This window comes from Lycorma delicatula, chromosome 8, assembly GCF_047948215.1.
Source record: "Lycorma delicatula isolate Av1 chromosome 8, ASM4794821v1, whole genome shotgun sequence".
In the NCBI taxonomy this organism is placed as follows: Eukaryota; Metazoa; Arthropoda; class Insecta; order Hemiptera; family Fulgoridae; genus Lycorma; species Lycorma delicatula.
The window spans coordinates 104,052,215-104,078,403 of NC_134462.1; the positions used below are offsets into that span (position 1 = coordinate 104,052,215).

The 26,189-nt window shown below is 29.6% G+C and overlaps 1 protein-coding gene across 1 annotated transcript in view; it reads left to right on the top strand.

Moving 5' to 3' along the window:
• The window catches only part of LOC142329222 (uncharacterized), a 158,722-nt gene that overhangs the window by 45,919 nt on the left and 86,614 nt on the right, over positions 1–26,189 (top strand). The window contains exons 12-19 of the mRNA XM_075373625.1: positions 529–593; positions 4,551–4,715; positions 6,673–6,778; positions 10,843–10,907; positions 14,864–15,028; positions 17,003–17,108; positions 21,703–21,767; positions 25,725–25,889. Of these exons, the coding sequence (XP_075229740.1) occupies positions 529–593; positions 4,551–4,715; positions 6,673–6,778; positions 10,843–10,907; positions 14,864–15,028; positions 17,003–17,108; positions 21,703–21,767; positions 25,725–25,889 (902 nt within the window). The remainder of the gene's footprint in view (positions 1–528; positions 594–4,550; positions 4,716–6,672; positions 6,779–10,842; positions 10,908–14,863; positions 15,029–17,002; positions 17,109–21,702; positions 21,768–25,724; positions 25,890–26,189) is intronic.

Genomic DNA, 26,189 nt, shown 5'->3' on the forward strand with positions numbered 1-26,189 from the left:
TTTGTGTTGAGAATAATGCATTAAATTATGTTAATTTATGCATTAAATAAACTCTCTCCGTCTGTTGCTGTTATACCAAATGGTAATGATACCTACTTTGTGAAATTGTTTAGTTCTTGCGGAATAAGGAATTAAGAGTTTCTTAAAATTTAAAGTAAACTAAGGATTATATCAATAAAATATTCATTAGTACATTAATTTGTCTCATTGTATTGTATATCCTGGTCTTTCATGTTACTTGACATATATGAATATGAAGAATATATCTGAGAATTAACTTTCTTTGAGAGTAAAGATGTTCATAATATAAATATTGAATGGAGAGAAGATATCATTTGCAGAGCTGTGCATCACCTACATTTACAGGGTGATGTGTAATAGTATATTGAACCAAGAGGCAGCCACATTCTGTAGTATAGGGTGCTTTTTGTATGAGTATAAATAAATGCTGTTTTCAGGGATGACTTGTCTCATCTTAGATCACATACAACCATTCAGCTGTGTCACCTAACAATTTTTCTTTTTCAGCTACTAAGGATAAAAAACAAACTCAACCGGCTGCTGAAAATGACTTTGATAGTAGTTTAATTATGGTAAGAAATGAAGACTGTAATTTAGATTCTTTTAATGATCTGTCTAACCCTAGTGATAATTTTAACAGTAAAGTTGAAGTTGTTACATTAGAAAAAAATGGTGATAACTTGAAAAATAATTTTAAAGAGTACATTGATAAAATTTGGGATGAGAGTGAGTCTGATGATTAATTTCATGTAAATTGAATACATTGAGTAAAATGATTTTTATGGTTGTATGCCTTTTTATAACAGAATAAAAGATTTCTTTTAAATATGAAAAATTTAATTAAAATATAATGGATAACAAACATATCTTTATTTGGTTGGGAAATTAGTTATTAATGGTACCTTAATGTGTTTTTCCTAGATCAATATACCAGATAAAATACGCATAAAAAAATGAAAAGAATAGTTAGTGTTTCTCTTTGTATTGATAAATTAAAACTGAATTTTATTTGTTCATTCGAAATGATTATCTTTATGGTATAGATAATAGCAGGATAGTCTTTTTAAAAATACAATTTTTAAATTAAATTAATTCACTTATTATAATCGCTTTGTTTAAATGGACGTATAAGTGAAACATTTTCAATTTTTTAATTTGATATTTATTTTTATTACAGTTTTCTATTGTAGTCAGGATTTTTCTGTATTTACATTAGGTTATCAAATAAATTAGTATATCACATTCTATTAGTTTAATCAGATATGCCTTGTAAAATCTGTCAATAATGTACTGTATTAATGAGTGAGTGTAAAGTAGTTTGTATTTTTTAAAAGATGATGAAAAATTTTATTGGTAATGACTTGAGTGATGTGTGATCAGAACTGTAATTAATTTAATCATTGTTATTTTTGGTGATATTTGTTTAAGTGTTTAAATTTTTTTGAGTTGTTAATTTTTTTTATAAGTAATATTATATGTATATTTATTATCAAGTTAAAAATTATGATTTATCTGAATAAGATTGTCTTTTCTTGTTGAATTCCTTCAATCTTCCCAGTCTTCCTGTGGTCTTTGTCTTCAGTAAAATTCATTGGGCGGCTTCTATAAGTCATTTTGATTATTGTTCTTGTTCATTTTGATTACTGTTCACTTCGTATTTTAAGTGCTGGAATGTGCTAAAGAAAGAGATTCTTACTTCACTTGTTCATTATTTAATAGTAGTAGTGGTCAGTGATAAGCTTTTAATATTTTAATTGTTTGGATGTTTGGTATTTTTTAAGATTATAATAAACTCCTGCTTTAATGCTCTTTAATTGGTTTTATTAAAGTGCTTATGTGTGATCTTTTGTGGCATTGAAACCAAGCATACTCTTGTCTTTTTTTTTATGGGTTTATGTCATCTACATCTTCAAAATCTAATGCAAATGTTTGCCTTCCTTTGTTACTTTATTTAATATGTTTGGATAATTTTCAGTAAGCTAAAACATGTAAACCTCTCTAGCTTTATCCAATGTTGTTAAGATAAAATGTCTTTGCCGAGCATTATTATATAACTACTAATGTAGTCGGCTCATTAAGGGATGTAGGACCTGATATTCAAGAGTTAATCAATCTCTTCTGTTAAGATTTGCTTCTACTTCTTGTACAGGGTGTTCCATATAAAACGCAACCCATCAATCACTCATCCATGAAATTTCAAAAGTCAAGCTTACTCCCTTACTCGATACTGAAATGGACTCGTCGAACATCTCAACATCGCGGCGACGCAGTAGAACACTACCGATAGTAACAACAATGCAATCATAATGTTCAGTGTATTGCTAGAGACAAGATGGTGTTTTCTCTAGATGAACGTGTTTTCATTGTTGAGTTGTACTAAAGTATGAAATCAGTGATTGCAGTGCAAGATTTGTTTCGCCATAAGTACCCAGATAAACCAACCAGTTTCATTTGGATGGCTACGTAAACAGCCAAAACAGTAGAATTTGGAGTGCTGAAAATCCCCACGTTTATCACGAAAAACAATTGCACTCGCAGAAGTTGAGCGTGTGGTCCGCGATATCGTGGAAGAAAATAATTGGTCCTATTTTTTTCGAGTACACCATTAATGCAGAACGATATCGGGATATTTCTATTCAGTTCATTGCACTCTTGGAAGAGGAAGACGGACACTGCTGGCTACAACATGACGGTAAAACATCGCACTACGCAGGTTGAACTTCTGATTTCGTCGAGGAATTCTTTGGTAATCGTGTTATCGGTGGGGGCTTGTGGCTACCAAGATGTCCAGATTTGACTGCGGCGGATTTTTTTTTTCTACGTGGTTACCTCAAAGAAAAAGCCTACAGCAACAAACCATGAACACATGAACAATTGAAAGTCAATATTGACCAACTGTATTAAATATCCAGCCACAAACTTTGAAAAAAGTTGCAAGAAATGCTGTAAAAAGAATTAAAGCTTGTATTCAAGAAGATGGCGGCCACTTCCAACATTTACATTTACACATGCCTTTTTATTATTTCAATACCTACCAATGTAAGGTTGGGTTGCGTTTAATATATGGGACACCCCGTATATCACTTTGAGACATTCTTCTTTTCTTAAACGGAACAGATACAACACTTTTCACTTTTTTTTGAATATTTGTCCTTATTTTTTAACTGTAAATTTAAAAACTTAGTTTGCAAAACTATAAAATTAATTTGTAAACTTTTTAAAATAAATTTGCTATCATTCATTTCTTTTCATATCCAATCCTCTTTGTTTTTAATTTTATGTTTTTCTTCTTTGGTTATCACCTTTCTGTGATATTTTCTTAAAGAATATGTTGATTTGTTTTTGTTTCTGTATCATCAAAAATTTATAATTCATTGTCCTAAGTGTAAAGTAGTAAATTTACCCAGACATAAAACAAGTATGTAGTAACAAAAATCTCAGTTAAAATTATGTAATAAGCTTGTAAAAAAAAAGTATTAAAAGCAGGTTAGGCAATATAAGAAAACTAACACTTTAAAAATCTTATATTTTTCTATAAAACTACACTCGTGTTAGGTCGTACATTCTACATTCTATTAGGTCATACAATTCAGGAACTGTGAAAATGATAAAAGCAGTGCTATGCTATAAAGCATGCTTTCAGAAAGAAGAAGAAAGTTTTAAACAAGACAGCCAGTTAAAAAAAAAAAAACCTGTATTTCTATTGCAAGAACATTTAAATTGGTCACTAAAAATATATTGTTTTTTTTTATGCAGCCCATCAGTTGCTTATTTTTCTAGTAAATTAATCGGGTCATCATAAGAAGTTAGTAATTACAGAAAGTAATAATACTGTTGAAAGCAAATTTACTACATTTCAAGTTAATTATTTGTCAATGAACAAAGGTGTAAGCAATAAAGAATCGGATCAAAAGGAAAATGGACATTTGTCAAGTGTTCCGATAAATCATGAATTTTTACTCTGTTTTACTCTGGTTTACTTTAAGCTTACATGTACTCTGGAATGATGTGTAAATTATATTGTGTGCTTTCTTGTTTTCATTGCTCTAACTAGTTTATTTTTCCATTATAGTGTTTTTATCATTTATATTTAACAAAGAAAATTATAGTTTTTTTTTTAATTTATGTTTACATTTTTAATTTACATAGTTTATGTTGTTGCATTTATTGTATAAATTGCTGTGTTTGTTTGTACATGCAGTTTATAGATTTTATAATTATTGGTCATTTCAGATCTTGCATATAAGAAAAGTATAATTTAGTTTTATAAAAATGATTCTGTAAATTTATAAAAATATAATTTAAAAAATGTGTGATTGTCTGCTTATGCAGGTATCATAGGTAAATCATTTCCACAGAATGAATGAAAGAGTTGATTCTGATTCTGACAAAATCCCAAAAATTAAATGTTGAATGAATCTTTGCCATTCAAAAGTATGTTAAGTTAATTGTAAATTCTTTTATATGTATTATTCTTATTTCTCATTATTAGATGACTATTTATAAATAATTTGTTATTTTCATTTTAGGATGATTTGAGAGATAATGGACCAACAGATTTTAATACTGCAGAAAGTAATAATAATGTTGAAAGCAAATTTAGTACATTTCTAGGTAATGATTTTGCACAAATCAAAGATGTAAGCAATAAAGAATTGGATCAAAAGGAAAATGGAAATCTGTTAAATGTTCCGGTAAATCATAAATATTTAATATCAATGTATTATTAATAGTGTTATGTTTTTTGTAATGTTTTCTTTTTTGGAGTGATTCCCTGGGACTTAAAAAAGCACAGTGGAGTTGTAAGTTAAAACAAGCCTGAAATGCTCCTTGAAATGTAAACAATTGTAGGCTTACTCTGAAGTTTATAATTGTTAATAAAAATTGATAAATAAAAAAAAATAAATTAGTGTGGTATAACTTTGGTACAACACATTATATGCTAAAATCAAACAATTTATTTAACTGAAAAGTACATAGTATATTATTATGATGGTGAGTCAAATTTAAACCATAATTTTGCTATTCTATGCAGCAAGCAGTTCCGTGTTGAATGTCGGAGTGAGAACTTAATGTTCGGTGTGTTAGAGAGGGGGAACCAGTTTGGCTCTTCAACACTGTTCTGTTGCACAATGTATAATCATAAAGTTTTTAACTATTGAAGGCATTAGACTCGTGGAAATTTTAGCTTGTTTAAAGGTACAGTTTGCGGATGCTACACTGTCCCAGAACCAAGTGTATATGTGGGCCAGACAATTTAAGGGCGGACAAAAAGTATAGAAAACGAGTCATGATCGACACCCTAGGTCAAGTCTCATAGCTGACAACATCCGTGCCATTCAAGAACTTATCGACGGTGGTTTTCAGTTCACTGTTGAAGTAATGGATTGAGCACTTCCATAGAGTATCATCTATGGGAGTGTTCAATCCATTATCACTGTGTTTGATGTGTTTCTAGGTTATTGACTGAAAATCAAAAGCAATTCATGTTAGTGATCTGTGAGAGACTTCCGAATTGATTTCAGAAAGAAGGGGACGATTTTTTGAGGTCACGTGTGATCATCAAAGTCTGGAGTCAAAAATGGCAAGTATGGAGTGGCGAAGGAAGGATAGAGCTGCCCAGTGAAGGCCAAAACCCATCTGTCAGCCGGAAAAGATCTTGCAATGATTTCTTTTGACTCGGGGAGAGTTTTACTCATTGATTTTCTCCACTATCAACAAACAGCAAACGCAGCTTTCCATTGCCAGCAGCTGCAGTCAACAAAAACGGGGTATGCCCATCAGAGATGTCATTCTTCTCCATGGCAATGACAGGTTGCATACTGTGGTTTTGACAAGAGATAAATTGGAAAAAATTCACTGGGAAACCCTGGACCACTCTCCCTACAGTCCAGATTTGTCCCCGTCTGACCATTTTTTGTTTACGCCCTTGAAAGAATTGCTTGAAGGGGAACGATTTGTAAACAATGAAAACATCAAGGAGTGCACGTGCAATTGGTTGATTGTTTGTCCTCAAACTTTTTATGAACAAGCAGTATTCAAGCTTCCAAATTGTTGGTAAAAATGTGTAGATATGTGCAGAAGACTGCACTTTTACTTTTTTTTTAATTTTGCCAAGAAAAAGTCCTTCACCTTAAAAATCAAAGTACAATGTACTATTTTTATTATGTACCGATCGGAACAAAAGAAGTACTTATTTATAACACGATTCCGTTCACTACATGCTATTAATATTTTTTTAAAGGAACTAATGAACATAGTAATAATCATTGTTATTTAAAAAAGATTCATATGTCATTAAGTATGTCTTATATATTATGATGTGCACCACCTTGTATTGTTTAGATTTGGTAATGGTTTAGGCAGTCTATTAAATAAAGAAGTAGAAGGGGTTTTTAAAGAATAACATAAGAAAAAACATTATTCTGATTTGATTCTGAATGAAAAAGACATGAATAGAAGAAAGACATCTGCAATTTGCTCAGTAGCAGTTGAGCAGTTGGATACTTAGGAAAGAATAAATATAATTACATCTGAAACATGTAGTCAGTAAAATATTAGTGAATCACTTTTAAAATGTTTTTATTTACTCATTAATATTTTATAATTATTTCAATGTCACATTTTAAAAGTTCTTACATTTTTTTGCAGAGTTTTGAAACTGTTTCTGATGGTCCAGTTAAGACTGTTTTTAACGCTCCAAGGAACCTTAAAAATATTATTGAAGATATTTGGAGTGATAATTGTCCTGTTCCTGGTAAGTGTTGAATAATTTTATTTTTATTTAGTTATATTTACAAATTTTCTTTTTTCGTATTTCTAGACAGTTTTTATTCATTTATCATTCTTTTCTTAAAAGGATACATTTACACCATTACACAAAGGAAAACTGTGTGTGGTTCTCCATGAATTCCCTTCTGGTATTTCTTATGCATAAAAAGAAAAAAAAGGATTATATGATTGATTCAGATTTCTTGTTGTTGTAGAACTGTTCTTTACATATTATTTATCAAAAAGGCTGAGCAGTAACAAGGAATTGCCAAGATGTGTTTGTAATAAAATCACAAGTTATTAACATATGATTAAATTACTAATATTCATTAAATCAGTTAATTTGATAAAATTTATACAAATCTCAAACAATTATGAAATTTATAAAAATTAAATTAGCTGTTTGGTAAGCGAACTGAAAACTTCTAACAGCTGAAAATAAAAAGTGAAAAATCTTGGACTTTTTTTAATTTATGTGTCATTTATGAGATATTTTACTGTTAATGTTTGCATATTACCCAAATTTTATGTATTTGATAAAAGTAGTAGTCCTTGATGAGTGAGCATTGAGTTTGTGTGGAGTACATATTTATTATTTCTGCTTTTTTATTGCAGCATTATTTTTGATAGACATTGTGTGATGATTGGTCAGCAGAAATAATAACTGCTGATTTCAAGTGACCAATAGATTTATCAAAAGTCTGTAAGAACATAATTACAATTTCATGTTTTTAGGTCTTTTTTAATAACCTCATTTTTAACTCCATAATAAAAAATTGTTAACTGTCACTTTTCAACTCTGTTTGTAGCATAGGTATGTGTGTCCACATTATGTTTACAATCCTTTTTAAGATAAAGAAAGGGAATATCAAAATATTTTTTCACAGATCTCTTGGTTTTTAAACTTTATTTCATTTTTGGTCAATTAATATTGCATTAGATAATAAATAGCATGAGCAAGTTGTTACCAGCTGTGAAACAACTTATTCATATACAACTGTATGCAGGCAAGCTGTTCACTTAGTCTAACATGAGGACACTAATTTTACATATCTAAGTGGAAGACTACTTAAACTAAATGGAACAGAAGCTGCTTTATATTTTGGATGCTATGGCCGAACGCTCTTCAAAATCAATGCTAAGTTAGCACGCTATTACACATAAATCTGTAAGAAAAGAACTGGAACCTTTCCCGCACAAAGTTATGTGTGTTCAAGAACTGAAACCTACAGATCATGCCAAAAGACTAAATTATTGTCAATGGTTTAAACATTTTATTGACCAAAATAATGTAGGTATCCTAGACATTATGGTTTTACAGATGAAGCATGGTTTCATCTGGAAGGGTATATTAATTCACAAAATACACAACTTTGATCGACTACTAACCCCCATGAATTACACAAACAATCTTTACACAAAATGAAAATTGGAGTCTGGGTTTGTGTCAGTAGAACATGCATTATGGTTCAATCTTTTTTCAAAATACAGTTAATAGTGATCATTACTGTACAGTTTAAACAAACTTTAGTAAGTTAACTGAAGTGGAACTCAATCAGATTGGTTCCAACAAGATGGCGCCACAGTGCGCTCAGGTCAAAGACATTTTTACAAACTGTCTTTGGTGAATGAATCATTTCGAGGTGTTTGTGGCCTGTACAATCGCCCGATCTGACTCTCCTAGATTACTTTCTGTGGGGGGAAATGAAATGAGCAGCATATCGTATAAGACCATGCACAATTGACGGAACTAAAAACCGCAACAACAGTATATGTACGAGACATTCTAGTACATTTGCTGGTTAAAACGTTTGAAAACAAATTGAAGCATGTGCTGTGTTATATTATATTGATGTTGGAGAGATCATTTTAAATAACATCTATTAACTATATTCCAGTTATTTTTAATTTCTGTTTCTATAAAATAATGAAAGTTAGTTCTGTTTCTATAAAGTAATAATTAAGAAAGTTTTGTCATTACACTTCCATAATTGAATTGCACAGTAACTTTCCGAACACACTGTAGTAAAATATCAGTGCAAATCTGTTCTAACCAACTCTGGTACATTCTGGTGTATTTGGTTAGCAGTTGAAATATTTTTATCAATCCATAAGTAATTCATACATTTTTTCTTTTTATACATATTAAAAAAAAAAATAAATAAATTTAACTTTCCTCAGGTATAGTAAATCTAAAACACTACCTTGCATTAATACTTTGACTACAGATTGAATTAATACTTATTAAGAATGCGCATAATTAGTTAACAGTTAGTGACAACATTTCTAGCTGCCTTTCAGCTAGAAGGCTCTATCTTTGAATGCTGCTCATACTTGGCACTTTTTCACACAATTCAAAATGTATTTCTTATATGAAAAAAGGAGAATAGGATAATTAATTAGGTGTTGGCCTGTAGTTACCAGAGAGAGAATAAAAAAATAGTTATTATTTTTTTTAGAAAAAAAGACTAATCTCCTTAGTACATCGCATTCCCTTCCGGTTGAAGGCTGGGGTAAAATTTATTTATTATATACATCAATTACTTTAAAAATGACGTGGTTTGAAAAAGCTTGGTTATATGAACTTTCTTGTATTTTATGCAAGAAAATTTTGTAAAAATTTCTTTATAAATATAGAGAAGAAAAATTTTGTAATATATAACATTCCAAATACGTCTGTGTAGGAGTGGAATATTTGCTTATATTATTGTACATTCGGATCTTCGCCAGTATATGTTGACAAATACAGATATAATCTCTGGTGGGGGTAGAAACAATAACTAGAAATTAAAATAAAAAAAAAATCACCCAATACCGATCTCTAAGGTAAATAGACAGGAAACTCTCATAAAAAAAATGAAGTTTAAATTTAAGCCAAACATAACCTACGCTCTTTTTGCTTGCTAACCTTGTCTGATTAACATTAAAAATACAAATTATATATGTTATTCTCCAACATTAGAGGCAATTAATCAATTTTAACACATTAGCATTCACTGATGGTGAAAGTTGAGTAAGATGTTTTTATAAAAAAATTGAACGAAGGACAAACCATCTGACCATTTATTTGTATCATTATTGTTCATCCATGCAATTAATATATTCTTTATATCCTGATTGGCCCTTTCAATTTATAAAGTGTTGAATATTTTATTAAATTTTTTTATAAATATGGTGAATTTGTACAAGTTTTTCATTACAGTCAGGAGTTAAAATGTTTTGTATTTGTATGCATAGATTTTCTACTATTGATTTTAGTATGTTTTAATGTTGAATTTTTTTTAAGATCTTAACATTTTTCTTGTTTATTCGGTACTTAAAATTGAATAGTGTAATATTCCCTTAAGGAAACAAAGTTTGTTTCTTAGGTAGGCCCCTGCCTCGCTTATGGGAAAGGATATTGAGTTGTATAAAATTAAAACTTATACTTTCATAAAATATCAGTTAAGATACTATTTAAACAATTATTTTAATTTTGTTCAAAGTAACGCATTAATTTTAATCATGGCATTTATGCTACACTTTGTGTTGAGAATAATGCATTAAATTATGTTAATTTATGCATTAAATAAACTCTCTCCGTCTGTTGCTGTTATACCAAATGGTAATGATACCTACTTTGTGAAATTGTTTAGTTCTTGCGGAATAAGGAATTAAGAGTTTCTTAAAATTTAAAGTAAACTAAGGATTATATCAATAAAATATTCATTAGTACATTAATTTGTCTCATTGTATTGTATATCCTGGTCTTTCATGTTACTTGACATATATGAATATGAAGAATATATCTGAGAATTAACTTTCTTTGAGAGTAAAGATGTTCATAATATAAATATTGAATGGAGAGAAGATATCATTTGCAGAGCTGTGCATCACCTACATTTACAAGGTGATGTGTAATAGTATATTGAACCAAGAGGCAGCCACATTCTGTAGTATAGGGTGCTTTTTGTATGAGTATAAATAAATGCTGTTTTCAGGGATGACTTGTCTCATCTTAGATCACATACAACCATTCAGCTGTGTCACCTAACAATTTTTCTTTTTCAGCTACTAAGGATAAAAAACAAACTCAACCGGCTGCTGAAAATGACTTTGATAGTAGTTTAATTATGGTAAGAAATGAAGACTGTAATTTAGATTCTTTTAATGATCTGTCTAACCCTAGTGATAATTGTAACAGTAAAGTTGAAGTTGTTACATTAGAAAAAAATGGTGATAACTTGAAAAATAATTTTAAAGAGTACATTGATAAAATTTGGGATGAGAGTGAGTCTGATGATTAATTTCATGTAAATGAATACATTGAGTAAAATGATTTTTATGGTTGTATGCCTTTCTATATTTAAAAGAAATAAAAGATTTCTTTTAAATATGAAAAATTTAATTAAAATATAATGGATAACAAACATATCTTTATTTGGTTGGGAAATTAGTTATTAATGGTACCTTAATGTGTTTTTCCTAGATCAATATACCAGATAAAATACGCATAAAAAAATGAAAAGAATAGTTAGTGTTTCTCTTTGTATTGATAAATTAAAACTGAATTTTATTTGTTCATTCGAAATGATTATCTTTATGGTATAGATAATAGCAGGATAGTCTTTTTAAAAATACAATTTTTAAATTAAATTAATTCACTTATTATAATCGCTTTGTTTAAATGGACGTATAAGTGAAACATTTTCAATTTTTTAATTTGATATTTATTTTTATTACAGTTTTCTATTGTAGTCAGGATTTTTCTGTATTTACATTAGGTTATCAAATAAATTAGTATATCACATTCTATTAGTTTAATCAGATATGCCTTGTAAAATCTGTCAATAATGTACTGTATTAATGAGTGAGTGTAAAGTAGTTTGTATTTTTTAAAAGATGATGAAAAATTTTATTGGTAATGACTTGAGTGATGTGTGATCAGAACTGTAATTAATTTAATCATTGTTATTTTTGGGTGATATTTATTTAAGTGTTTAAATTTTTTTGAGTTGTTAATTTTTTTTATAAGTAATATTATATGTATATTTATTATCAAGTTAAAAATTATGATTTATCTGAATAAGATTGTCTTTTCTTGTTGAATTCCTTCAATCTTCCCAGTCTTCCTGTGGTCTTTGTCTTCAGTAAAATTCATTGGGCGGCTTCTATAAGTCATTTTGATTATTGTTCTTGTTCATTTTGATTACTGTTCACTTCGTATTTTAAGTGCTGGAATGTGCTAAAGAAAGAGATTCTTACTTCACTTGTTCATTATTTAATAGTAGTAGTGGTCAGTGATAAGCTTTTAATATTTTAATTGTTTGGATGTTTGGTATTTTTTAAGATTATAATAAACTCCTGCTTTAATGCTCTTTAATTGGTTTTATTAAAGTGCTTATGTGTGATCTTTTGTGGCATTGAAACCAAGCATACTCTTGTCTTTTTTTTTTATGGGTTTATGTCATCTACATCTTCAAAATCTAATGCAAATGTTTGCCTTCCTTTGTTACTTTATTTAATATGTTTGGATAATTTTCAGTAAGCTAAAACATGTAAACCTCTCTAGCTTTATCCAATGTTGTTAAGATAAAATGTCTTTGCCGAGCATTATTATATAACTACTAATGTAGTCGGCTCATTAAGGGATGTAGGACCTGATATTGAAGAGTTAATCAATCTCTTCTGTTAAGATTTGCTTCTACTTCTTGTACAGGGTGTTCCATATAAAACGCAACCCATCAATCACTCATCCATGAAATTTCAAAAGTCAAGCTTACTCCCTTACTCGATACTGAAATGGACTCGTCGAACATCTCAACATCGCGGCGACGCAGTAGAACACTACCGATAGTAACAACAATGCAATCATAATGTTCAGTGTATTGCTAGAGACAAGATGGTGTTTTCTCTAGATGAACGTGTTTTCATTGTTGAGTTGTACTAAAGTATGAAATCAGTGATTGCAGTGCAAGATTTGTTTCGCCATAAGTACCCAGATAAACCAGTTTCATTTGGATGGCTACGTAAACAGCCAAAACAGTAGAATTTGGAGTGCTGAAAATCCCCACGTTTATCACGAAAAACAATTGCACTCGCAGAAGTTGAGCGTGTGGTCCGCGATATTGTGGAAGAAAATAATTGGTCCTATTATTTTCGAGTACACCATTAATGCAGAACGATATCGGATATTTTATTTCAGTTCATTGCACTCTTGGAAGTGGAAGACAGACACTGCTGGCTACAACATGACGGTGCAACATCGCACTACGCAGGTTCAACTTCTGATTTCGCCGAGGAATTCTTTGGTAATCGTGTTATCGGTCGAGGCTTGTGGCTACCAAGATCTCCAGATTTGACTGCGGCGGATTTTTTTCTACGGGGTTACCTCAAAGAAAAAGCCTACAGCAACAAACCATGAACACATGAACAATTAAAAGTCAATATTGAACAAGCTGTATTAAATATCCAGCCACAAACTTTGAAAAAAGTTGCAAGAAATGTTGTAAAAAGAATTAAAGCTTGTATTCAAGAAGAATGGCGGCCACTTCCAACATTTACATTTACACATGCCTTTTTATTATTTCAATACCTACCAATATAAGGTTGGGTTGTGTTATATATATGGGACACCCCGTATATCACTTTGAGACATTGTTCTTTACTTAAACGGAACAGATACAACACTTTTTACTTTTTTTGAATATTTGACCTTATTTTTTAACTGTAAATTTAAAAACTTAGTTTGCAAAACTATTAAATTAATTTGTAAACTTTTTAAAATAAATTTGCTATCATTCATTTCTTTTCATATCCAATCCTGTTTGTTTTTAATTTTATGTTTTTCTTCTTCGGTTATCACCTTTCTGTGATATTTTCCTAAAGAATATGTTGATTTGTTTTTGTTTCTGTATCATCAAAAATTTATAATTCATTGTCCTCAGTGTAAAGTAGTAAATTTACCCAGACATAAAACAAGTGTGTAGTAACAAAAATCTCAGTTAAAATTACGTAATAAGCTTGTAAAAAAAAAGTATTAAAAGCAGGTTAGGCAATATAAGAAAACTAACACTTTAAAAATCTTATATTTTTCTATAAAACTACACTCGTGTTAGGTCGTACATTCTACATTCTATTAGGTCATACAATTCAGGAACTGTGAAAATGATAAAAGTAGTGCAATGCTATAAAGCACGCTTTCAGAAAGAAGAGGAAAGTTTTAAACAAGACAGCCAGTTAAAAAGAAAAAAACCTGTATTTCTATTGCAAGAACATTTAAATTGGTCACTAAAAATATATTGTTTTTTTTTATGCAGCCCATCAGTTGCTTATTTTTCTATTAAATTAATCGGGTCATCATAAGAAGTTAGTAATTACAGAAAGTAATAATACTGTTGAAAGCAAATTTACTACATTTCAAGTTAATTATTTGTCAATGAACAAAGGTGTAAGCAATAAAGAATCGGATCAAAGGGAAAATGGACATTTGTCAAGTGTTCCGATAAATCATGAATTTCTACTCTGTTTTACTCTGGTTTACTTTAAGCTTGCATGTACTCTGGAATGATGTGTAAATTATATTGTGTGCTTTCTTGTTTTCATTGCTCTAACTAGTTTATTTTTCCATTATAGTGTTTTTATCATTTATATTTAACAAAGAAAATTATAGTTTTTTTTTTAAATTTATGTTTACATTTTTAATTTACATAGTTTATGTTACATTTATTGTATAAATTGCTGTGTTTGTTTGTACATGCAGTTTATAGATTTTATAATTATTGGTCATTTCAGATCTTGCATATAAGAAAAGTATAATTTAGTTTTATAAAAATGATTCTGTAAATTTATAAAAATATAATTTAAAAAATGTGTGATTGTCTGCTTATGCAGGTATCATAGGTAAATCATTTCCACAGAATGAATGAAAGAGTTGATTCTGATTCTGACAAAATCCCAAAAATTAAATGTTGAATGAATCTTTGTCATTCAAAAGTATGTTAAGTTAATTGTAAATTCTTTTATATGTATTATTCTTATTTCTCATTATTAGATGACTATTTATAAATAATTTGTTTTATTTTCATTTTAGGATGATTTGAGAGATAATGGACCAACAGATTTTAATATTGCAGAAAGTAATAATAATGTTGAAAGCAAATTTAGTACATTTCTAGGTAATGATTTTGCACAAATCAAAGATGTAAGCAATAAAGAATTGGATCAAAAGGAAAATGGAAATCTGTTAAATGTTCCGGTAAATCATAAATATTTAATATCAATGTATTATTAATAGTGTTATGTTTTTTGTAATGTTTTCTTTTTTGGAGTGATTCCTTGGGACTTAAAAAAGCACAGTGGAGTTGTAAGTTAAAACAAGCCTGAAATGCTCCTTGAAATGTAAACAGTTGTAGGCTTACTCTGAAGTTTATAATTGTTAATAAAAATTGATAAATAAAAAAAATAAATTAGTGTGGTATAACACATTATATGCTAAAATCAAACAATATATTTAACTGAAAAGTACATAGTATATTATTATGAGGGTGAGTCAAATTTAAACCTTAATTTTGCTATTCTATGCAGCAAGCAGTTCCGTGTTGAATGTCGGAGTGAGAACTTAATGTTCGGTGTGTTAGAGAGGGGGAACCAGTTTGGCTCTTCAACACTGTTCTGTTGCACAATGTATAATCATAAAGTTGTTAACTATTGAAGGCATTAGACTCGTGGAAATTTTAGCTTGTTTAAAGGTACAGTTTGCGGATGCTACACTGTCCCAGAACCAAGTGTATATGTGGCCCAGACAATTTAAGGGCGGGCAAAAAGTATAGAAAACGAGTCATGATCGACACCCAAGGTCAAGTCTCATAGCTGACAACATCTGTGCCATTCAAGAACTTATCGAAGGTGGTTTTCAGTTCACTGTTGAAGAAATGGATTGAGCACTCCCATAGAGTATCATCTATGGGAGTGTTCAATCCATTATCACTGATCATCTTGGCTTTAGAAAAATTAGTGTTTGATGTGTTTAGATGTTATTGACTGAAAATCAAAAGCAATTCATGTTGGTGATCTGTGAGAGACTTCCGAATTGATTTCAGAAAGAAGGGACGATTTTTTGAGGTCACGTGTGATCATCAAAGTCTGGAGTCAAAAATGGCAAGTATGGAGTGGCGAAGGAAGGATAGAGCTGCCCAGTGAAGGCCAAAACCCATCTGTCAGCCGGAAAAAATCTTGCAATGATTTCTTTTGACTCGGGGAGAGTTTTACTCATTGATTATCTCCACTATCAACAAACAGCAAACGCAGCTTTCCATTGCCAGCAGCTGCATTCAACAAAAGCGGGGTATGCCCATCAGAGATGTCATTCTTCTCCATGGCAATGACAGGTTGCATACTGTGGTTTTGACAAGAGATAAATTGGAAAAAATTCACTGGGAAACCCTGGACCACTCTCCCTACAGTCCAGATTTGTCCCCCTCTGACCATTTTTTGTTTACGCCCTTGAAAGAATTGCTTGAAGGAGAACGATTTGTAAACAATGAAAACATCAAGGAGTGCATGTGCAATTGGTTGATTGTTTGTCCTCAAACTTTTTATGAACAAGCAGTATTCAAGCTTCCAAATTGTTGGTAAAAATGTGTAGATATGTGCAGAAGACTGCACTCTTACTTTTATTTTTAATTTTGCCAAGAAAAAGTCCTTCACCTTAAAAATCAAAGTACAATGTACTATTGTTATTATGTACCGATCAGAACAAAAGATGTACTTATTTATAACACGATTCAGTTCGCTACATGCTATTCATATTTTTTTAAAGGAACTAATGAACATAGTAATAATCATTGTTATTTAAAAAAGATTCATATGTCATTAAGTATGTCTTATATATTATGATGTGCACCACCTTGTGTATTGTTTAGATTTGGTAATGGTTTAGGCAGTCTATTAAATAAAGAAGTAGAAGGGGTTTTTAAAGAATAACATAAGAAAAAACATTATTCTGATTTGATTCTGAATGAAAAAGACATGAATAGAAGAAAGACATCTGCAATTTGCTCAGTAGCAGTTGAGCAGTTGGATACTTAGGAAAGGATAAATATAATTACATCTGAAACATGTAGTCAGTAAAATATTAGTGAATCACTTTTAAAATGTTTTTATTTACTCATTAATATTTTATAATTATTTCAATGTCACATTTTAAAAGTTCTTACATTTTCTTTTGCAGAGTTTTGAAACTGTTTCTGATGGTCCAGTTAAGACTGTTTTTAACGCTCCAGGGAACCTTAAAGATATTATTGAAGATATTTGGAGTGATAATTGTCCTGTTCCTGGTAAGTGTTGAATAATTTTATTTTTATTTAGTTATATTTACAAATTTTCTTTTTTCGTATTTCTAGACAGTTTTTATTTATTTATCATTCTTTTCTTAAAAGGATACATTTACACCATTACACAAAGGAAAACTGTGTGTGGTTCTCCATGAATTCCCTTCTGGTATTTCTTATGCATAAAAAGAAAAAAAAGTATTATATGATTGATTCAGATTTCTTGTTGTTGTAGAACTGTTCTTTACATATTATTTATCAAAAAGGCTGAGCAGTAACAAGGAATTGCCAAGATGTGTTTGTAATAAAATCACAAGTTATTAACATATGATTAAATTACTAATATTCATTAAATCAGTTAATTTGATAAAATTTATACAAATCTCAAACAATTATGAAATTTATAAAAATTAAATTAGCTGTTTGGTAAGCGAACTGAAAACTTCTAACAGCTGAAAATAAAAAGTGAAAAATCTTGGACTTTTTTTAATTTATGTGTCATTTATGAGATATTTTACTGTTAATGTTTGCATATTACCCAAATTTTATGTATTTGATAAAAGTAGTAGTCCTTGATGAGTGAGCATTGAGTTTGTGTGGAGTACATATTTATTATTTCTGCTTTTTTATTGCAGCATTATTTTTGATAGACATTGTGTGATGATTGGTCAGCAGAAATAATAACTGCTGATTTCAAGTGACCAATAGATTTATCAAAAGTCTGTAAGAACATAATTACAATTTCATGTTTTTAGGTCTTTTTTAATAACCTCATTTTTAACTCCATAATAAAAAATTGTTAACTGTCACTTTTCAACTCTGTTTGTAGCATAGGTATGTGTGTCCACATTATGTTTACAATCCTTTTTAAGATAAAGAAAGGAAATATCAAAATATTTTTTCACAGATCTCTTGGTTTTTAAACTTTATTTCATTTTTGGTCAATTAATATTGCATTAGATAATAAATAGCATGAGCAAGTTGTTACCAGCTGTGAAACAACTTATTCATATACAACTGTATGCAGGCAAGCTGTTCACTTAGTCTAACATGAGGATACTAATTTTACATATCTGATGTAAAAGTATATGCAACTTATATCAAAGTTATATGCAACTGGATTATAACTACATGACTATTTAATTATAACAATTAGTAGATGTAATAGTATGGAGAAATTAAAGTTGTTTATATCTATTTAGTTAAAACCAGTTATACAGTATGCTTTATTATTATGTTGTGGTGTATTAGGTTGGTTGCCCAGTGGGTTCATTGGGCGTTGCTCACTAATAGACAATATATATTAGTTGTTGAGCTGTGATTGAACATGCTTTGTTTAATTTTATGTGGTTTCATTTATTGGAATCAATAGTTGTGAGAAACGTAATGTTTCTTTTGGTAGAGAAGTGTATTTTTCTTGTTAAATATGACTTAAATGAAGGTGACAAGTATAGTGATTTAGTGAAGTCTTCTGGAAAGTTTCCGCATACTCCTGTTCCTCGCTTTAATGCAGTTCAAACTCTTATCAAAACATTTTGGGCAACAGGCTCTGTTGAAGATGCTGATCGAAGTGGAAGACTACTTAAACTAAATGGAACAGAAGCTGCTTGATATTTTGGATGCTATGGCCGAAAGTTCTTCAAAATCAATGCTAAGTTAGCACGCTATTACACATAAATCTGTAAGAAAAGAACTGGAACCTTTCCCTCACAAAGTTATGTGTGTTCAAGAAGTGAAACCTACAGATCATGCCAAAAGACTAAATTATTGTCAATGGTTTAAACATTTCATTGACCAAAATAATGTAGTTATCCTAGACATTCTGGTTTTACAGATGAAGCATGGTTTCATCTGGAAGGGTATTCACAAAATACACAACTTTGATCGACTACTAACCCCCATGAATTACACAAACAATCTTTACACAAAATGAAAATTGGAGTCTGGGTTTGTGTCAGTAGAATATGCATTATGGTTCAATCTTTTTTCAAAATACCGTTAATAGTGATCATTACTGTACAGTTTAAACAAACTTTAGTAAGTTAACTGAAGTGGAACTCAATCAGATTGGTTCCAACAAGATGGCGCCACAGTGCGCTCAGGTCAAAGACATTTTTACAAACTGTCTTTGGTGAATGAATCATTTCGAGGTGTTTGTGGCCTGTACAATCGCCCGATCTGACTCTCCTAGATTACTTTCTGTGGGGGGAAATGAAATGAGCAGCATATCGTATAAGACCATGCACAATTGACGGAACTAAAAACCGCAACAACAGCATATGTACGAGACATTCTAGTACATTTGCTGGTTAAAACGTTTGAAAACAAATTGAAGCATGTGCTGTGTTATATTATATTGATGTTGGAGAGATCATTTTAAATAACATCTATTAACTATATTCCAGTTATTTTTAATTTCTGTTTCTATAAAATAATGAAAGTTAGTTCTGTTTCTATAAAGTAATAATTAAGAAAGTTTTGTCATTACACTTCCATAATTGAATTGCACAGTAACTTTCCGAACACACTGTAGTAAAATATCAGTGCAAATCTGTTCTAACCAACTCTGGTACATTCTGGTGTATTTGGTTAGCAGTTGAAATATTTTTATCAATCCATAAGTAATTCATACATTTTTTCTTTTTATACATATTAAAAAAAAAAATATAAATAAATTTAACTTTCCTCAGGTATAGTAAATCTAAAACACTACCTTGCATTAATGCTTTGACTACAGATTGAATTAATACTTATTAAGAATGCGCATAATTAGTTAACAGTTAGTGGCAACATTTCTAGCTGCCTTTCAGCTAGAAGGCTCTATCTTTGAATGTTGCTCATACTTGGCACTTTTTCACACAATTCAAAATGTATTTCTTATATGAAAAAAGGAGAATAGGATAATTAATTAGGTGTTGGCCTGTAGTTACCAGAGAGAGAATAAAAAAATAGTTATTATTTTTTTTAGAAAAAAAGACTAATCTCCTTAGTACATCGCATTCCCTTCCGGTTGAAGGCTGGGGTAAAATTTATTTATTATATACATCAATTACTTTAAAAATGACGTGGTTTGAAAAAGCTTGGTTATATGAACTTTCTTGTATTTTATGCAAGAAAATTTTGTAAAAATTTCTTTATAAATATAGAGAAGAAAAAAATTTGTAATATATAACATTCACCAGAGAATATCTATTCTCTGGTGAATGTTGACACATACCAAATACGTCTGTGTAGGAGTGGAATATTTGCTTATATTATTGTACATTCGGATCTTCGCCAGTATATGTTGACAAACACAGATATAATCTCTGGTGGGGGTAGAAACAATAACTAGAAATTAAAATAAAAAAAAAATCACCCAATACCGATCTCTAAGGTAAATAGACAGGAAACTCTCATAAAAAAAATGAAGTTTAAATTTAAGCCAAACATAACCTACGCTCTTTTTGCTTGCTAACCTTGTCTGATTAACATTAAAAATACAAATTATATATGTTATTCTCCAACATTAGAGGCAATTAATCAATTTTAACACATTAGCATTCACTGATGGTGAAAGTTGAGTAAGATGTTTTTATAAAAAAATTGAACGAAGGACAAACCATCTGACCATTTATTTGTATCATTATTGTTCATCCATGCAATTAATATATTCTTTATATCCTGATTGGCCCTTTCAATTTATAAAGTGTTGAATATTTTATTAAATTTTTTTATAAATATGGTGAATTTGTACAAGTTTTTCATTACAGTCAGGAGTTAAAATGTTTTGTATTTGTATGCATAGATTTTCTACTATTGATTTTAGTATGTTTTAATGTTGAATTTTTTTTAAGATCTTAACATTTTTCTTGTTTATTCGGTACTTAAAATTGAATAGTGTAATATTCCCTTAAGGAAACAAAGTTTGTTTCTTAGGTAGGCCCCTGCCTCGCTTATGGGAAAGGATATTGAGTTGTATAAAATTAAAACTTATACTTTCATAAAATATCAGTTAAGATACTATTTAAACAATTATTTTAATTTTGTTCAAAGTAACGCATTAATTTTAATCATGGCATTTATGCTACACTTTGTGTTGAGAATAATGCATTAAATTATGTTAATTTATGCATTAAATAAACTCTCTCCGTCTGTTGCTGTTATACCAAATGGTAATGATACCTACTTTGTGAAATTGTTTAGTTCTTGCGGAATAAGGAATTAAGAGTTTCTTAAAATTTAAAGTAAACTAAGGATTATATCAATAAAATATTCATTAGTACATTAATTTGTCTCATTGTATTGTATATCCTGGTCTTTCATGTTACTTGACATATATGAATATGAAGAATATATCTGAGAATTAACTTTCTTTGAGAGTAAAGATGTTCATAATATAAATATTGAATGGAGAGAAGATATCATTTGCAGAGCTGTGCATCACCTACATTTACAGGGTGATGTGTAATAGTATATTGAACCAAGAGGCAGCCACATTCTGTAGTATAGGGTGCTTTTTGTATGAGTATAAATAAATGCTGTTTTCAGGGATGACTTGTCTCATCTTAGATCACATACAACCATTCAGCTGTGTCACCTAACAATTTTTCTTTTTCAGCTACTAAGGATAAAAAACAAACTCAACCGGCTGCTGAAAATGACTTTGATAGTAGTTTAATTATGGTAAGAAATGAAGACTGTAATTTAGATTCTTTTAATGATCTGTCTAACCCTAGTGATAATTGTAACAGTAAAGTTGAAGTTGTTACATTAGAAAAAAATGGTGATAACTTGAAAAATAATTTTAAAGAGTACATTGATAAAATTTGGGATGAGAGTGAGTCTGATGATTAATTTCATGTAAATTGAATACATTGAGTAAAATGATTTTTATGGTTGTATGCCTTTTTATAACAGAATAAAAGATTTCTTTTAAATATGAAAAATTTAATTAAAATATAATGGATAACAAACATATCTTTATTTGGTTGGGAAATTAGTTATTAATGGTACCTTAATGTGTTTTTCCTAGATCAATATACCAGATAAAATACGCATAAAAAAATGAAAAGAATAGTTAGTGTTTCTCTTTGTATTGATAAATTAAAACTGAATTTTATTTGTTCATTCGAAATGATTATCTTTATGGTATAGATAATAGCAGGATAGTCTTTTTAAAAATACAATTTTTAAATTAAATTAATTCACTTATTATAATCGCTTTGTTTAAATGGACGTATAAGTGAAACATTTTCAATTTTTTAATTTGATATTTATTTTTATTACAGTTTTCTATTGTAGTCAGGATTTTTCTGTATTTACATTAGGTTATCAAATAAATTAGTATATCACATTCTATTAGTTTAATCAGATATGCCTTGTAAAATCTGTCAATAATGTACTGTATTAATGAGTGAGTGTAAAGTAGTTTGTATTTTTTAAAAGATGATGAAAAATTTTATTGGTAATGACTTGAGTGATGTGTGATCAGAACTGTAATTAATTTAATCATTGTTATTTTTGGTGATATTTGTTTAAGTGTTTAAATTTTTTTGAGTTGTTAATTTTTTTTATAAGTAATATTATATGTATATTTATTATCAAGTTAAAAATTATGATTTATCTGAATAAGATTGTCTTTTCTTGTTGAATTCCTTCAATCTTCCCAGTCTTCCTGTGGTCTTTGTCTTCAGTAAAATTCATTGGGCGGCTTCTATAAGTCATTTTGATTATTGTTCTTGTTCATTTTGATTACTGTTCACTTCGTATTTTAAGTGCTGGAATGTGCTAAAGAAAGAGATTCTTACTTCACTTGTTCATTATTTAATAGTAGTAGTGGTCAGTGATAAGCTTTTAATATTTTAATTGTTTGGATGTTTGGTATTTTTTAAGATTATAATAAACTCCTGCTTTAATGCTCTTTAATTGGTTTTATTAAAGTGCTTATGTGTGATCTTTTGTGGCATTGAAACCAAGCATACTCTTGTCTTTTTTTTTATGGGTTTATGTCATCTACATCTTCAAAATCTAATGCAAATGTTTGCCTTCCTTTGTTACTTTATTTAATATGTTTGGATAATTTTCAGTAAGCTAAAACATGTAAACCTCTCTAGCTTTATCCAATGTTGTTAAGATAAAATGTCTTTGCCGAGCATTATTATATAACTACTAATGTAGTCGGCTCATTAAGGGATGTAGGACCTGATATTCAAGAGTTAATCAATCTCTTCTGTTAAGATTTGCTTCTACTTCTTGTACAGGGTGTTCCATATAAAACGCAACCCATCAATCACTCATCCATGAAATTTCAAAAGTCAACCTTACTCCCTTACTCGTTACTGAAATGGACTCGTCGAACATCTCAACATCGCGGCGACGCAGTAGAACACTACCGATAGTAACAACAATGCAATCATAATGTTCAGTGTATTGCTAGAGACAAGATGGTGTTTTCTCTAGATGAACGTGTTTTCATTGTTGAGTTGTACTAAAGTATGAAATCAGTGATTGCAGTGCAAGATTTGTTTCGCCATAAGTACCCAGATAAACCAACCAGTTTCATTTGGATGGCTACGTAAACAGCCAAAACAGTAGAATTTGGAGTGCTGAAAATCCCCACGTTTATCACGAAAAACAATTGCACTCGCAGAAGTTGAGCGTGTGGTCCGCGATATCGTGGAAGAAAATAATTGGTCCTATTTTTTTCGAGTACACCATTAATGCAGAACGATATCGGGATATTTCTATTCAGTTCATTGCACTCTTGGAAGAGGAAGATGGACACTGCTGGCTACAACATGACGGTAAAACATCGCACTACGCAGGTTGAACTTCTGATTTCGTCGAGGAATTCTTTGGTAATCGTGTTATCGGTGGGGGCTTGTGGCTACCAAGATGTCCAGATTTGACTGCGGCGGATTTTTTTTTTCTACGTGGTTACCTCAAAGAAAAAGCCTACAGCAACAAACCATGAACACATGAACAATTGAAAGTCAATATTGACCAACTGTATTAAATATCCAGCCACAAACTTTGAAAAAAGTTGCAAGAAATGCTGTAAAAAGAATTAAAGCTTGTATTCAAGAAGATGGCGGCCACTTCCAACATTTACATTTACACATGCCTTTTTATTATTTCAATACCTACCAATGTAAGGTTGGGTTGCGTTTAATATATGGGACACCCCGTATATCACTTTGAGACATTCTTCTTTTCTTAAACGGAACAGATACAACACTTTTCACTTTTTTTTGAATATTTGTCCTTATTTTTTAACTGTAAATTTAAAAACTTAGTTTGCAAAACTATAAAATTAATTTGTAAACTTTTTAAAATAAATTTGCTATCATTCATTTCTTTTCATATCCAATCCTCTTTGTTTTTAATTTTATGTTTTTCTTCTTTGGTTATCACCTTTCTGTGATATTTTCTTAAAGAATATGTTGATTTGTTTTTATTTCTGTATCATCAAAAATTTATAATTCATTGTCCTAAGTGTAAAGTAGTAAATTTACCCAGACATAAAACAAGTATGTAGTAACAAAAATCTCAGTTAAAATTATGTAATAAGCTTGTAAAAAAAAAGTATTAAAAGCAGGTTAGGCAATATAAGAAAACTAACACTTTAAAAATCTTATATTTTTCTATAAAACTACACTCGTGTTAGGTCGTACATTCTACATTCTATTAGGTCATACAATTCAGGAACTGTGAAAATGATAAAAGCAGTGCTATGCTATAAAGCATGCTTTCAGAAAGAAGAAGAAAGTTTTAAACAAGACAGCCAGTTAAAAAAAAAAAAACCTGTATTTCTATTGCAAGAACATTTAAATTGGTCACTAAAAATATATTGTTTTTTTTTATGCAGCCCATCAGTTGCTTATTTTTCTAGTAAATTAATCGGGTCATCATAAGAAGTTAGTAATTACAGAAAGTAATAATACTGTTGAAAGCAAATTTACTACATTTCAAGTTAATTATTTGTCAATGAACAAAGGTGTAAGCAATAAAGAATCGGATCAAAAGGAAAATGGACATTTGTCAAGTGTTCCGATAAATCATGAATTTTTACTCTGTTTTACTCTGGTTTACTTTAAGCTTACATGTACTCTGGAATGATGTGTAAATTATATTGTGTGCTTTCTTGTTTTCATTGCTCTAACTAGTTTATTTTTCCATTATAGTGTTTTTATCATTTATATTTAACAAAGAAAATTATAGTTTTTTTTTTAATTTATGTTTACATTTTTAATTTACATAGTTTATGTTGTTGCATTTATTGTATAAATTGCTGTGTTTGTTTGTACATGCAGTTTATAGATTTTATAATTATTGGTCATTTCAGATCTTGCATATAAGAAAAGTATAATTTAGTTTTATAAAAATGATTCTGTAAATTTATAAAAATATAATTTAAAAAATGTGTGATTGTCTGCTTATGCAGGTATCATAGGTAAATCATTTCCACAGAATGAATGAAAGAGTTGATTCTGATTCTGACAAAATCCCAAAAATTAAATGTTGAATGAATCTTTGCCATTCAAAAGTATGTTAAGTTAATTGTAAATTCTTTTATATGTATTATTCTTATTTCTCATTATTAGATGACTATTTATAAATAATTTGTTATTTTCATTTTAGGATGATTTGAGAGATAATGGACCAACAGATTTTAATACTGCAGAAAGTAATAATAATGTTGAAAGCAAATTTAGTACATTTCTAGGTAATGATTTTGCACAAATCAAAGATGTAAGCAATAAAGAATTGGATCAAAAGGAAAATGGAAATCTGTTAAATGTTCCGGTAAATCATAAATATTTAATATCAATGTATTATTAATAGTGTTATGTTTTTTGTAATGTTTTCTTTTTTGGAGTGATTCCTTGGGACTTAAAAAAGCACAGTGGAGTTGTAAGTTAAAACAAGCCTGAAATGCTCCTTGAAATGTAAACAATTGTAGGCTTACTCTGAAGTTTATAATTGTTAATAAAAATTGATAAATAAAAAAAAATAAATTAGTGTGGTATAACTTTGGTACAACACATTATATGCTAAAATCAAACAATTTATTTAACTGAAAAGTACATAGTATATTATTATGAT